The 16,275-nt window shown below is 39.4% G+C and overlaps 1 protein-coding gene across 2 annotated transcripts in view; it reads left to right on the top strand.

Moving 5' to 3' along the window:
- Positions 1-16,275, top strand: part of SNX25 (sorting nexin 25) — a 77,466-nt gene that overhangs the window by 24,516 nt on the left and 36,675 nt on the right. For both annotated transcript variants that reach the window (XM_061371703.1, XM_061371710.1), the window contains 3 exons: positions 8,465-8,637; positions 9,436-9,622; positions 13,591-13,661. In XM_061371703.1, coding sequence (XP_061227687.1) covers positions 8,465-8,637; positions 9,436-9,622; positions 13,591-13,661 — 431 coding nt within the window. The remainder of the gene's footprint in view (positions 1-8,464; positions 8,638-9,435; positions 9,623-13,590; positions 13,662-16,275) is intronic.

The following is a 16,275-nucleotide window of genomic DNA, read 5'->3' as shown; positions in this document are numbered from 1 at the left end:
GAATGAAATACACAGTCAGTATCAGAAGGACCTTGCAAAATGAAAACAAATAGCAAGCGTCTTCCTGTGAAACTGTCCTCAAGAAAGGAAGTAGTAGTTCCGTTGTGCTTACTGTGGGCTAAGAATAGTCTCATCAGAACTATTAACATTTGATAAATAACACCTTGTGCTGGTGGTCTGTAAACTGCAGTGTAGGCAAAATGAGATTTGCCTACATGAGGTAAATAGGCAAATGGGATTTGAAGATAGTTAATCATTGCCTCTTCTTGAACCTCCTGACAAGCAGCAGTGCTTTTTGCACAAATCTCAGTGGGAAGCCGTCACAGTGACACTTTATTTATTTACTTATTTATTTTTCCTTCCCCCTCCTGCATCTTTTTGGTTGTGAGCATTCTCTGTCCTTAACCTACAGCTGGGGCAGCTTGATCCCAAAGGGAGAGGAAGAACTGGTTTCTCTAATGTGGATATATGGTATTGCAGGCTGCTTCTGGCAAGTTGACTGCTACATGATCTGATGGGATGATCGGAAGCAGTTCTGTGTGTGTGTGTGTGTGCCATGCACCCGGAGTTGCAGCATAAGTCGTGACGTACCTAAATGGATGCTTGGGGGCTTCAGGCTACTCCAGTGCTGATTGCGAACCCATATTTAAGGGCTCAGAGCTCTTGGAAAGCGTGAGGGAGGGAAGTGCTGTGGAAACTTGCTGTTTGAGTGATCAGCATAACATGCAATTTGGGGATTTAAGTTTGTATTGTACATGTTTTGGTAATATTTGTTTTGTTTTCTATGAATTACTGTCAGCATAAGGAGAGAAGACAACTCAGTTTTTCATTTTCTTGGCCCATGTGAATACCTTTGCATATACAGGATATACCTGTTGTATTTTTTATTACAATATGTAATGTGATGAGCTAGTAATATTAAAAGGTGCTGCCACTACAAACTGCTCAAGAGCAGATTAATGCAAAGGGAGTTGAGTTTAACTTGGTTAATCCTATAGATGCATCCAAGTTGTCAGGATAGCTACTGAACACCTCCCCCAGTTCTTGTTTTTCTTGTATAATTCCATGTGCCACCCACAAACCAGGAACACTAAGAACTACTTATCACACTCAGCCTCTGGAAAGGAGTATTGAGAGGATTAGCATGAAATGTAGAGGTTTGATGCAATGGGAACAGCTGTATGAAAGTACTGTGAGGAAAATAGTCATGAAAAAACAAGGTCTGAACACATTTTTAAAGTTAACTTGTGGGTTAACTTTAAAATCCGTCACACCAGGTCTAAAGCTTGCCATTGCTTTCAAGATGCAGTTGTGGGAAGTTTGGGGTTCCTCTTCATGATTGAGTATGACTTAGACATCACAATAAGCGTTAGGACCTCCTGGTGCTGCCATGCCCATACTGCAGCTTGTAAGCCATTCATGCATTCTTTGGGTCTTTGCTTTGTCAATATGACACGTCAAATGCTTTTTTCTTAGAGGTAACTGTGACAGGTATAAATAATATGGTTATCTTCCCACTAAATATTAGGTAAAGTGATTTATAACACCTGGTGATGTATCTTGATAAAAATGGCGACTGTGGAAATTTTGGTGTTGGCTTTGTCCTTATTTTTTGTTGTGCTTTTGGGATTTGGTGTGGTTTGTTTTCAGAGGTGGGTTTGTTTTGGGTTTTTTTTAGTGGGTACTATTTCAGGTGTGTTTATGATGCTGACTTGTGAAGGTCTAAATTTGTTTCTTTTATTTCTTACAAAATTCAAATAGATCAAGCAGTTTTCATCCTGCACTGTCAAGAAGCTTAGAGATCTGAGGGTAATTACAGGTGAAGAGATGCAAGCCGCATGTGGTTCTGGTAGTTCTCAGAATCACTTTAATGAAAGTGTGTGGTAAGTGTTGAATGTACCGATGAAAGTCATTTAGAGTGAGTTGCATGTGCACTTCAGCTCACAATTGTACTGATTGAGACTGAAATGTAACTGCAAAACCCTCTTGAAAGACTAATTAAAGAAATAGCAAGGCTAAGGGGAACAGTTTGTGATTTATTTATTTAAAGAGAAAGGACCTTACGTAATTTCTTGTTATTGTTAATGTTTTTACAGCCTCTTTGTTGTTGTTTGGGGGGATGGGTGGGGTTTGGTTTTTTTAATATCATTTGTTTATTTGTTTGTTTCCTATTTTCAGAAAAGATTTAGCTTGTTTGTCATCATTAAGTTCCTGGTCATGCATGTCTCATGTTTAAAGCCAGGTTGGACTGAGTCATGGGCAACATGGTCTAGTGTAAGGTGTCCCTGCCCACTTCAGGGGGATTTGAACTAGATGATCTTAAGGTTTTTTCCAACCCTAACTATTCGATGGTTCTGTGATTCTATCTAATTGGTGTACTTATTTTGAGGGTTTGCCCTTGACCCAGTGGTACTGTCAGTGCCAAACCTGGAAAGTCCCAAGTTGCATGGGCATTGTAAATGATAACTTTGGGGTTTACTTTTAATTTTTTCACCCCTTTTAGGATTAATTTTTAAGCTTTTTGATGCCATCATGAGGTTTGGAGACTATGTAAAAATAAAGATGGTGTGTTGCATCAGGAGCATGAACACACCCACAAATACCAAGGGTATTTTAACTGCAACAAGTCTTTAACAATCCAGGGAGTTACCAGATAGTTCTAATTAAAACTGTGGCTATTAGAGTAGATTCTAAATAAAAAGAGATATTTCCATGAGGTCCTTCTGTATTGGGAAATCTGGAAGCCCAGTCATAGATGATAGTTCAGCATTACAGAACTGCTGTGTGTCCTGAATTCCTGGGAAATGAGGGATTGTCATTAAAAGGTATAGTTGCTGGCTTAGAGTTGTGTAATTATTGCATGGGAAGGAAATGATGATATTTCTATAACACTAGTAAGGTTTAACCACTTGCCTTCAGGAGTACCAAAGCAAATCTGCTGTTCTGTTTTCCTCCATAAAGTGCTGGGTGAACTCAAGAGGTTTTTAGCAGTAAAGGGTAAAATCTGAATACTGAAGGTATTCAGTGGAATACACGGTCAGTAATTGCATGAAGCAATCTCGGAGCAAGGGATAGTTACAGTAGGTGTCAGTTTGGTCCTAAAGGAAAGCCCTGCTTGGAACAGACCTGGTACAAGGGAATTCACTTTGGCAGGCCCTGTCTACGGATCTATAGTCACAGACTGCTGCCTGATCTTTGACTCTTGAGGGGGCAGTTGAAGAAAATCCCTTTGCTTTCTGATTCTATGAAATAGCATTGGGTAGTGTTAAAAATTCAGAGCAGGCTTAAAGATTTCATAAAATGAAAGCTGCAGAAAAGAAATTTACACAGGTTTAAGGCTGGCTTTGTAGCTCTCTGGAGTGAAGAAGGGTATGGCCTGTAAGCATGCTGTATGAAGCATGAGTTCTGTCCAGTAGCAGTTTTAAATCACTGAAGTTACCTGCATCTTGATAGACCAATGTATGTCACTATTACTTCAGTCTTTTTTGTTCAAGAAGAAACAAATGAATTAAGTTGCTACTTGCCATTATTTTGTATTGCCTGAAGCAGATTAAATGAGCCTGGTTTACAAAGCTTGTATCATGCCTGTTTTGGAACTGTTTGCTAGAGTGCCACATTTATATTAATTCACTGCACACAGTTGTTCTTTGAATTTATGGATAATTGGATGGGCTTTCAAAGCTCTCTCTAAAAATACCTACAAACTTTTATTTAAGAGTTTTCTGTGATTACTGAGTGACCTTTTGTTTGGAAAATCCAACCACACAATCCTAATAACTCATGTTCAGAACTGGATAGGGAGAGAATAATGCCTGTGTTATTTAATAGTGCTTAATGTCTTTATTGACACTGGAAAGATGCAGCAACACTCAGCTTTGTATACATACATGCACACTGATTTTTAGTTTCTCTTTCCCTGTTGGTCTCTGCAAAATGAGAAGTACCTTTCTTTACTCTTGATACTGCTCTCACAGAGTTGAAGATCTAGGTTTTATATCAACCTTTGAAAATATGCCTGATCAGGACATCTTAGCTCCTGCTCTGGGAGATTAAACAGACATGGTTCAGTAGCTGAGCAGTGGTGTTAATACTTACGTTATTTCTCAGTGCTTCTTTTTTTTAATGGGTATCAGTGAAGAGGAAGCCCAAGTTAACAAGGGATGCTGTTTTCTGCACAGACCTTTCGTTGACACATAATATATTTTCCCTGCAAGCTGATCTGGGGCTATATTGAGGCAAACAGAAGTGTAATACTTCATTTATAAATGCAAAGGAGAATATAAGCCTGGATATCTTGTCTATTTTACTCACATACTGATTTATTTTGTAGCTGTTAAGCCTCCCTCCAAGCTTGCTCTCCTGCTTTCAGTCTCCCCTTTCTTTTGCCTAAACAGCAATGAAAACTCCAGGACTTGTTGACCCAGCAGTTTGGCTCTTACGCAAGCTTGTTTAGAGCTGAATTTCCTGAGCACTTAGTTTCTCTGTTCTTTTAATAAAAATCTGGTGGTGTTCTGTGCCTTCCCTTTTGCTTTGTAGATCACATTTTAGATACAGTTTAGCTAGGAAAACAATTGAAAGAACCCATCTTCTAGAGAGTCATGTCATCTTAGGTAGTGGACATAACTCCAGAAGAAGTTGAAACTCTGCTTAAATTGCCTGTCAGCTGCAGCTCTGCTCCTGCCTTGCATTACTGTAGGCAGGACCACGTCAGGCAAATTAGAATCAAATATTTGCCTTTCTACTATTTTATTCTGTTCTGCTTTCCATTTGTTTTCTGTTGACTGTGCATCAGAAAAGTCCTGGCATAGGCCCAAGTCCTCCAAGCTGTGTATATTGGCTGTTGATGGGGGAATAAGTATCTACAATAGGGAGACAAAGATTATGAGAAATTTCTTATCTTGCGTGGATGATAGTATAGGTGCAATTAATGCTCCAGGGTGTTTGTAGTCCCAAATGTTCCACGGGAGACTTTTAGAGAGACACTGAAGGCAAAGGCAACTAATTTCAGTTTAGTGAAGTTTGATGTGCATTCTGGCTGTTCTGTGCTTTGCACATGTTATGGAAGTATACCTTAATCTAATCACTATGTAGGATGGCTTACAAATAAGGTAAGAGTGTCCAAAAAAATGGGATTTTGTGTTTGTGGCCAAAAAAGCAATCACCGCTTTGCTCTTTGTTCTGTCTTTGGTGTTAATACATAGGAGTCAGTTTTTAGGAGAGGTTAGTTTTTTGTGGCTAGCTAGCAGATGTTCAGTGTAAGTCATCCTGTTTCAAGCATTTTGTGTATGCTTCTGGCTGTGTTTGTAAGTGACTGACTTAGGGTAGACCAACCTGTCCAGAAAAGGAAGGCTTTATTTCCCTACTAAGAAGTGACTGTGTGTAAATGACCTAGACTTTCTGTCTGCCTGGGACCTGTGTGGTTTTGGATAAATAATGAATGCCTTTAGGGAGAGCATGTGATGGGGAATGTTTGACACAGGTGTAGAGAAGGCTGTAGAATGCCTGGAGTATGCAAGAGGACTGGAAATGCACGGAGGAAAATAGCCAAGTCTTCAGCTGCCAGAGAGAAAAGATCTAACAGAACAAGATATATAGCTTTTCTAGCTCAGTCACCACCTGTGCTGGTTGATTATGAAGACTACACATCATCTTCATAAGTCACTGCTCCTCAGAACATCCAAGCTGTTCCAAGGGACTTGTTTTGAAATTTGTGTTACTTGTAGCAGTTGAAGTGTCCTCCACAATGCACATTTGCACACAGAAAATTTGGGACTGAAAGAGAGGCTTCAGTCAAGTAGAAACCAAACGTCATCTTTACATTCCTGTTCTGAAAATTAGTGAAAAAAACTAATTTGGTCACCTTGGGACACATTACTTGTATTGTTAGAACAGAATTAGAGCTATTAGCAGAGTATTGTTACCCTCCTTGACTGTGGGATAAAAAACCATTTGTCACACAATGCTGCCTGTCACTGGCAGCAGTACAGTGGTGTCTAACTGAAAACTTTTGGTTTGACTGTGTACATTCTGGGACACCTTTTCACATAGAGAGGCAGTGAGCTTGGAGTGGCTCTGTGAGTAACAGTCAGTTGACTCTCTAAACCAGCACAGCAGCCTTCAGCTCTGGGAAGGAAGCAGATGGGAGGAGGCACGAGTATGAGATGTGACAGATTTGAGCCTCTGTAGCACCTGAAAGCCTTCTACTGAAGACCAGTCCTGGCTGCCTTTAGAAATTAGGATGGTGCCTCTCGGGTGGTGCTGTCTCCCTGTAACCACTGGCATGGTTACCTTGCTGTTAGGAATGTGGCCATGAAGAAACTCCTAAGGCACCTTATTTCTGCTTCTACAGCTGTTTCTGAATAAAGAACAGGTACTACTGTGACCTGCACTAAATGTTCCCTTGGCACATCCAGTCAAACATGTTCTGAGAAGTCCAGAAAACCACTGGCACCTGTGGGGAGATGAACTGGTCAGTATTGGACACAATATCAAGGCAAGAGAGGTTTGCTCCCTGTTGCTTTCAGAGCTGTGATCAGAAGAGCTGTTTGTCGGGAGTCTGCGAAGCAACACAGACTCTGCTGTCATGGGATTGCTCATCCATCAGCACATTGCTGTGCACGTTCAGTGGTGCACAGTGCCAAACCCAGTGCTTTGTGCTGCAGCAGAGGCACAAGCACCCCTTCACTGTTATCTCTGAAAGACTGTGCCTTGCCATCTTCCCATAATGTACTTAGTATGATTGCCAGGAGCAAGGAGGACCTATTCACTTGTTTGGTGGCAGGAGAAGAAGTATATTAGTATGATTACTGTTTAATATAGCACACTTATACCTGTCCTAACTCCAGGCCTGATTTACTTCTTTTCGTTAGGAACCTAATTCTTTCACTAAGTATGAAGTGAAACCAGAAAGAAATTTGGATTTCCTCCATCCATTACTATCCAGCTTGCACAATTCTTACAGTTTGTGAGTGGGTGATAGTGAATGTGGGTTAAACTGCCACAGTGCCTTCCCCAGCAGGCTCATGTGATTCTGGCTGAGGGTATTCTCCTGCTCCTTCACGATGCTGAACCAGATTTAGCCACAGGCAAGAATCTGACTCCATCAAAAGCAGCAAGATGGACCTTGACTCTGAAGCATTTAGTGTGATGGAGGAAAAATGTGGCTTTTTTCCTAGTTGATTATTTAGTGGTGGTGTTTGGTGTATTTTGGGTTTTCTTTTTCTTGATTTATATGTAATCTCTAGTGATTTATTAGTATGAAACATGACCATATGCTGGCTTGGGCTTGCTGATCAGAAGACTTAGTTTGAGGCAGTTCTCTTGGGTCTTCTCTGAATGGCGCTGTGATCTCTGCATGCCCGAGATGCTCAGATCCATGGCTCGATTTGGCCAAGAGCTGGTGCACCAAATCTGTGATTTGGCCAAGGGGCTACTTGGATGGGACTTGGAAGAGGGAGGTTCAGACCTATCAGACTTAGCACAGCCTGAAGCCCAGGGCCTCTCATGTGCTCTGGGGTGAGCTGCTGCTTAGAGGGGTATTGCCCCAAGGGTAGGGTTGCACGCACACACACACAGCCCCTACAGTTTCATGGTTTCCAGTTTCACGCTTTATTGCCTCCTGATACTATAACAGTATGGTTGGTTCTCACTTGCTGAACTCCTGAGTGGACTTGTCTGGCCAAGTTTCTTTGGCCTTTAGGAGGCAATTCACCTCTCCCTGTTTGCCATCATGATGCCACCCTCTTTTTTCTAAATCGGTGGGTGGGTTTTTGTAATCTTTTCCTAAATTGGTTTTCCGCTTACAATGTAGATGGCTGATAATACCAGGTCTGTTACTATATAGGTGTCTTGCACAGACCAATTTCATGTAGCCTGCAGGTGGCAAGTTGAAAACTGCTGTTCTAGTAGAAGTTGGGTCAAAGAGGCCAGTTATGTACTGGGAGATTTATTTGCCAGAAACAAAGGAAAGGTGGTAATTTCAGTATCTTAACAGGTAGGCCTGTTTCTCAAACTAGATCTGATCTCAAATCCTCTGCTTAAAGGTTCAGGTCTATAATTATTTTGCTTTACAAGAATGTGCTTATTGAGTTTGTCTTATTAATTGTTCTGAAAAACTGGATAAGGTTCCACTCAAGTTCAATGATGGAACAATTGCTTTTTATTCAGAGAAACTTTCTTCCCCCCACTTGCTGGGTTCTCTTTGATGCAGTTTTAAAATGCTGTATTCCTGTTTTGTCAGGTGAAAACATGGACGGGACAAAGGAATTTAGAAATGAATCTTAACATTGTTATGAAAAATTAGCAAGATTTGAAAAACATACATGGTTTAAAGTGGTCTTTTTACTGGCATTACTTACCTGATAATAGATTTTTGATATTTTATGTATTAGTGACTAACCATGATACAAGTGGTATGTTTTTCCTCTTTTCTTCATTTCTCACCCCATTTTCCCCTCTCCCCCAGGCAGGAGGATCCACCAAGACCTTTTTTGCTGCACCCTTGCTTGAGGAACTCTGATGAAGAAGTAAGATTCCTGCAAAAATGTTCTCAAATTCTGGTGTATTGTCTTCTGCCCTCAAAGGATGTCCAGTCTGTCAGCTTGCGCATAGTCCTTGCAGAAATACTTGCAACAAAAGGTAGATCAAAGATCAGAGATGATTAATCGTTTGCACCTGTACGATAGCAGTAATTACAGACCTGATTGTATGTATAAGTCTTGATGCTCTGCTTTTAAATTCTGAAATGTAATTTCTGTGATAACCAGTAATGACTTTATATTCTCAAAATCAAGCATATACTTACTTGACTTTCCTGACTTGATGCTGGGCTGTTCAGCACCTGTCAGGATAAAACACAGTTTGTCCATTACATTCTTCTAATTCTTTTATAGAGGAACCCTTTTGCAGTCTTCTGTGGCAGTACATTTAGTGATTTTATGAATTCATATTTTATTTAGATACATAGAATCAATCCATAGACTTAAGGATGTGTTTTTTTGATTGAGGGTTTTCTATTTTGCTTTTTAATTTAATCAGCTACACTTTAATGTGATAATCATTTTTGGTGACTGAAGTCAGATTCAGAAATCATGAAGTCTCAAATATATTACGTGATTTAGTTTGCTTTTAATTTTCATTTTTACTGGCTGTAATGTTATAGCCTTCAAGGCATACAGCAGAAAGAACAAAAACACTTGGAGTTTTTCAGATAGACCTCAGCTTGTCAGTGTACATCAGTTTGTGTAATAGAATAAGCAGGCAGTTTTTTCAAGAAGGTGCATGCAATCTCAAATGCACTGCGTAGTCCAGAAGAGTGGTTTTGGGTTTTTATCAACTTGCATATTTATTTTTGCCTTTTATCTGCAATTTTCTTTTGAAGGACAGCCGTTATTCTTCAGCATAAGGATTTTGTTTTCAAATATTTTTCTTCTCCAGTACTGAAACCAGCGGTGGAACTGCTGAGTGATCCAGATTATATTAACCGAATGCTACTTAGCCAGCTGGAGTACAGAGAACAGATGAATGAGCATCAGAAGAAAGGCTACACATATGCTCCTTCTTATGAGGAGTTCATCAAGCTCATTAACAGCAGCTCTGATGTTGAGTTCCTGAAACAACTGAGGTATTTAATGTTTCACTGTAGCTCATTCAAAGCTAAGCATGCTTCTTTTCCTAGATTGTAACTGAGATTTGAATGAACTGTGATTTTTCTTTTTAAATTCAATTTTAGGTTTCTTTTTCCTTTGGTGAAGCTGAGATGGTAAGGATGATAAGCCACATTTGCTAAATCTCTGTTATAGTCAGCTTTTTAGTTTGGTGGCAGAAAATGTTAAAAAAATCTGTTCAGTATACTGGAGATGACTGTACTGTTGAAAGGCATACCAGACCCTTCTTTACAGTTTGACTGTATGCAGTTAGATGAAATAATATGTTTAATTTCCACTAGTGTGAGGTTACCTCCTCATTATCTTTATGAAGTGTAGCTGGCCATGGTGATCGGGTGATTGTGAACTGTAGTGACTCTGTGGACACTGGGCATTCAGAGCAGCTTCCTCTGATTCTGTGATATTAGAAGAGGGGTTTGAATTCCAGCACGTTTTGCCACGGAATCAGATGTTTTCCTGGACTGTTTCAGAGAGGTGCTTCCCAGTTACGTCCAAAAAACCCCAAACCACTCAGTTCCTACATACCCTGACTGAGTTTGGTGTTCCTGTTTTTTAATAGCACCTGCTTGCTTTCATACTAATCCCCCCCATCTCATTTCTTTCTCCTTCCATCTTTCATCATAACATGAGATACTGCATGCATTCCAAGCATGCTTACCTAAGTACAAGATGTTTATACTTCATAGCTGAGCTGTTCTTCCTCTGGTTTCTGAGGAGAGGATAATGAACAAGTGACTGGGAAGCAGGAAGCAGAGGTTCCTGCTGTTGTAGGATCTTTGTGGATGCCCTTGAGTTGGTTTTGTTGAGCACACCAGAGCTTTGGGGGACAGTTGAAGCTATTTCCAGCCTTTATCCTAATTTGCTACCACCAACCAGAGCTGGTGGGTTTTTTTTCTCTTCCCTGACTCCCGTCAATTGCTGCTGCAGGTCAGTTATCTCCCTTCCTAAATGGCTGCAACATCATCTGAAAGACACAAGCACATTGATCCCTTTTGGTGCACTCTGTGTCATCTGTTGTGACCCAGACCTTTTATTAGACTTGGCTTGTTCAAGCCAAGGTTTGCTGAGATGGAGTATGTGGGCTGCATAAATAACATCTTGCTTTCTCTTGTTATTCTCTTTGATTCTGAAACCACTTGCATTTCTGAGGTAGGAAAATATATTTAGGTGATGGTGAAATGATTCGGTTGCTTGGCTACTTACTGTTCATCTGCTGTAAAATTTGCTCTTTACTCTGGGCCAGTGTGCTTTCATGAGAGCAGAAATTAGTCTCTATTAGACTCTGTCTAAAACCTAATTGACATCACATTTATTAGCATAATCACACTAATGGATCTGCTTGTTCAAAGAAACCCAACTCTTCTGTTGTTGTTGTTCAGGCACATTAATGCTCAATGTGCTCTCTTTTTAGCTGATAGGTCATTTTAAATTGTGTTCTATAATACCAGATAGCAGATTTGCTTTATGAAATAATGTCGTTTTGGCTGCACTTAGGTTTTTCCTTTCTAGCCTGTGGAGTTCCAACTACCATCATCTTGAAATGGGTTTCTCTACGCCCAGCAAAATGTTGATCAGGCTGAGCTGATAGCATTTGAATGGAAAATGGCTGAGAAAAAGGGGTTTTGTTTTTGTTGTTTTGTTTTTTTTTTTTTAAGAGAAATAGCATTTGATTTTGGAAGCAGCATTCTTTCTTCCTCTGTATAGAGCTGGTCTTTGGGAAGGTGGTTAACGAGTGTTCCCCTGTGGGATGAGGGATTCCCTTTCTGTTTGTTTTCCAGCATTGTAGGAGCACCCAGAGAGAAATGGTCCAACCTGTAGCCATCTCAAAGTCGTGTAATGTATTTTGCAAAGCTTTCATGATTTACCTATGAAAGTTTACAGATTTATGTCAAGAAAACCAAACAGTGGTCCCTACATGGGGGTGGGGGTGGTGGGGAATGGGTGATTTTTGGATGAGCAAACTGTGGTATTTCAGAATGTAATTCACAAGAGTGAACCACAGAAACAATGTGCAAAGATGGAACTAAACAGAAAGAAACAAACAAGTCGTTGTGCAGTTATCCCTCAGAAGTGTGATTAGACTCAGCTGGAGTGATCAGAGTGGAAGAATGTTTCCAGTTCTCCTCCTGCAACAAGTAAATTGCCAGCATGTTGTCCTTAAACAGGTTTCCCACTTAGATGCTATTCTGGGCAATAATAATGTTTATCAAAACTTCTTTTTCTTGGTTTTATTTGGAAATCATTTTTTGGTGCCTGTTCTAACCCAATAAAAGTATGGCATTCATGAACTGAGAGCTTCCTCCTATTACTCCTAATGTTGCCATGTAACATCTTGGTAAAGAACAGGTATAAGTAGTAACAATTTTCTGTATCGGCTTAGCTTTGAGGGAAATTTATCCCAAGGCACTACAGTTGCTGGGAAACTTATTTTTTTAAACATCCCTTCCATGCTGTATCTTTGCAGGTTAATTGCTGTGTATTTACTGAAATAAACATAAAATAGTGTGCTCAGAGGAAGAGGCCATGAGGCAGAGACAATCCTTTCCCCAGACTCTAGTCTGACCACAGTCCATGAAGTGTGGACTCCTGGGTGCTCCTTGGTGTATGCATGAGCCCTTACAGGAGAGAAGTTCCTAAAGGCATCCATCCAGACTGATTTCATTGAGTTTTAATAGGTTTTACTGTGATTAGAACCAGGTATCTTTTTTTTTCTTAGGGTAAGCAGGAAAGAAGTCCTCAGCTGAATCAGTGCAAACTTGTGGATGAAGGGTGTTTTTTGCTCTTGGCCAGGAAATCATAAAAGAGCTGGAGGTTCTGTGTGTTGGATCTCCTTGTAAGCAGGTGTACCAGCTCTCTGCCTTGCAAGTAGCCTTCCCTGAAAGGCTAGTAATAGTACTAGGATTTTCTAAATCTTCTTTCTGTCCTTGCTTAGAAGCATTAACTTCAGAAGAAACATCGTATTGATTTTCTGCATTGCTTTTATGGTTTTTATTTTTAGTATTTGAGTGATAAAGGAACTACTTATCAATTTTGGAGGTACTTCTGAATTCAGGGTACATCAATATCTGTAGTGGTCCTCTAACTTTTGGTCGTTCTACCTGTTAAAACTTAACCCATGTTTTTTTTGTGGAAATATCCCTTTCACTTTTATAAGGGACATTTGGGGAGCTGATGTTTGTTTTCATGAAAAGTTGGGTTTGGTTTTGATGTTGGTTTTTGGTTGGTTGGTTGGGTTTGGTTTTGTATTTCCCCTTTCTCCTTTCATATCTCTGCTTTCCGAAAACTTGGATTTGTTTGGAGGGAAGGGATCATTCCGTGGTTAGCTGTGAACATCCTTCAAAGTCACTCTTTATATTTACCTTTGTTGTTGCTTGTCATGAAGGGAGACAGAGGTTTATTCCTGTTCTGTTAAGTTCCCATAAAATGTGTTGTCCCTATTTCTTTCAAGAAGAAAAAGTTAAACAGTGAAATTTCACCTTGATTCCCCTCAGATTTAAGTTACTGTGGATAAATTGGAAGTCTTTCACAAATGTGGAAGAATTCATGTTTTATTCCTTGTCATATTAAATGTTAAGAGCATGACTTCGCATTGTGTTCACTGGATACTATTAACTGGCTGTGCAGTGCCAGCAGTTGAGAGAATAGGGGAGTATTATTTTTAGCTGGATGTTTTCCTTTTGTGTCAAGTTAACCTTTTTTTTCCTACTCTACTCCATATGCACACTGCTCCTCAGGTTGCAGATATATTGAGAAATGACCCTGTTTTCAGGTGAAGCGGGGGTGGAAGGCTTTTGGTTTTTATCTATTATTAAGCGTGCTGTATGAAGAACACATTGTAAAAGAAAAAAAAAATAATGTCCTTTATTTCTTTTGTTCTTTTCTCTCCTCCCTCTTCACCCTTATCCCCTGCTGTTTTTAAAACTAGGTATCAGATTGTAGTGGAAATAGTTCAAGCAACCACAATCAGCAATATTCCCCAAGTGAAGAGGCAGAAAGGTAAGATTCTGTTTTGTTAAGTCACATCTGTTGTTTTTATTTTGAAAAGCTGCTTGAACTCCCAACATACATATGCAATCAGTGTGTGTGGGATTCTTCGACAGATTTTAGGAATGTTATGCATTTAGTATTTCAGTTCTGTTTCGTTTGTCTGGTTCTTCCAGAAACTCCCATGGTGTGATTATCCCCCCATCGCATCTTCCTCTAAGCTGATGGATCATAAGAAAGTTCATCTCTATGATGCATTTATTTTCAGAACTTGCTGCAACTAGGGTTTTTGGCATTACAACTTTGAATGCTGAGCATCTTCCTTCCTCTTTGTTCTTCATACAGTCCGCTCTTCAAAGTCTGTCTGTTCTGCTTTCAAAACACAGAAGGAGAAATGATACAGCATAATTGTCAGATTTATTTTGACTGTTCGTTGTATTATGTTTCTGTGTTGCAATAGAGTGCTTTTAATCCTTCTGCAGTTTTTTTTGCAATGCCTGCCTTTTAAATTGTGTGTACACCTTACATTTCTATTTATATTTATTATATATACTGATTTTTATGGTTCTCAAAATGTACCAAAACTGTGGTATATCTTCAGGAGATTATATTGATGGCAAAATTGCAGACTAAATTTTTGCTTGGACGTATATACTTAAGGTATATCAAAACATAATTAAAAGGTAACAGGCCCTGTAAATTAATTTATTTGTAAACAAACAAATCCTAAGATTTTTGTATTTTTATATATTCTCTACTTGTCAGGTTAAAAAAAAAATCCTTTTGTAGCTCTTTGTATCACAAAGGAAAGCTTTTAAAATGTAATGAAATTCAAGTGTAATGAAAAATGCAGAAACAGAAAATTAAATATGCCTGGGGGGTTAAGTAAAATAATCTTTGCGTGACAGTATGAAGAGTTTGGGGTCCCTGGTCAAGTTTCTGAAAGTATAAGGTTGTCAACACTGATATGCCTTTAGTTTACATTCTACAATGTAGATGTGCATACCTGTAGGATAAATTGCTTCTGTCAAACCAAGGCAAGGAAAAGTAGGCACTGGTTTTTGCTCAAATGTACATTACAGGAAGCGATATTAATATTTCTCAGATGAAAGTTAATTTGATGGAAAGTCTGTTTCATAAAGTTAATAAAATGAGAACAGGGAAGTTAACTCTGAGTACATTACAAAAAATCAATCTTTCTAAGCCTGTATTTCCATTTATGCTGCCATTGGTCTTTGTTGTGACAAGAATTGATTTAGGGAACATTCTTACACAGTTTGGGTTTCTACAATTAATTTCTGTCTTGCTCTCCTCTGTCTCACTTGAGCTTATCTAGTTAATTGTTCACTGGTCCAAATCCTGAACAGAAGATATTTTTCTGAAGCTACAAGTGCCTGGCACTGCGGAATAGACATAAAGATTATTGCTATGTATTCTGTCAAAGTAAATCTGGTTCCACTTATACTGTGATGAAGTTGGTTCTGCATTTTTATGGGCTCTTGACTTTTACCTGTACTAAAAAAAATCCAACAGAAATTCCACTAGCTTGAACTGAAACTTTGTGTTATGGTATTGACTTTTATTATTAGTTTAGCCCTATGGCAACCATGTATGTCATTTAAGAGTTGATTCCCACTGCTTGCTATGTTAGCCAGTGGGGCTGTTGTGTCAAACCCTCTTATTTCTTAAATAGCCAGTGGTTATTTGCATTGTGCCTGAAGAAAAAGGTGACATTTTTTTTGCTTGACACATGTGGAACAGTATGTCCAGCAGAGGCATACAATACGATCTCACTGTAGTTCACACAATTTAAGGCAGATCTCTAATCTGTTTCAGTTATTCTGCCAAGGTTTTCATCTACCAAAAAATGTCAGGCTCAGTCTATGTACAGTAAACTTTAAGGGGACTAGCAAAACTGTAAAGGGTTAAAATCTAGTTTTGAAGGCTTTTTTGTGTTTTTTTTTTTTCCTAATATGATAGCAAATCTAACATATTCCTGAATTTTAGGAAGAAAAGCGGAAGGAAAACTGTGCTTCCTTAAAACAAAAGAAAGCCAACAAAACCCCCAGCCCAGCTCATTGCTGATACAAAGACTGTTGACCTGTTGTAGAACAGATCACCACATTACATCACCTTTTGATGTTTCCCTTTCTGGCTACCTCTGCAACAGCTAGGTTTCAGGGGGAATAGCTAAATGTAAGCTTTATGCCAAGTGGAGGTGTGTTTGTGCAATCTTATTCTGTCTTTCTCTCTTTAATCTGTTCCCCTAGTACCTGCTGCATACCCATAATAATGCATGAGCATTGGTGTTCAGTGTATACGACAGTCTCCCCTTTCCTGCTAGTAAATGAGCTCTTGCTCCAGCATGGCAAGAGATGGTCTTACTGGTAGCTGTTTCCTCTTTCCTGTGACAAAGTTAGGTCCTAATTGTTTCTTTAGTGCCTGGGTGTTTAGCTAGAGCAGTGGAACTTTGGGTGGCAGTGGTCCCTTGAGCCTGATACTTGCTCTCAGGATATGAGTAGAGCAACTGTAAAATAGTATGTACATGGATATAGTCTGAGCCTCCATCAGTTTCAGGCATGGGAGCTTCCTGAGGCAGCATTTGGAATAGAAAAAGGTACAGCAA

The sequence above is a fragment of the Neopsephotus bourkii genome, unplaced genomic scaffold (assembly GCF_033783945.1).
Source record: "Neopsephotus bourkii isolate Nb327-2 ecotype Australia unplaced genomic scaffold, CSIRO-AGI_Nbou_v1 NB_168, whole genome shotgun sequence".
Taxonomy (NCBI): Eukaryota; Metazoa; Chordata; class Aves; order Psittaciformes; family Psittacidae; genus Neopsephotus; species Neopsephotus bourkii.
The sequence above is the reverse complement of the archived record's forward strand: the minus strand, read 5'-3'. Positions and strand labels throughout refer to the sequence as shown.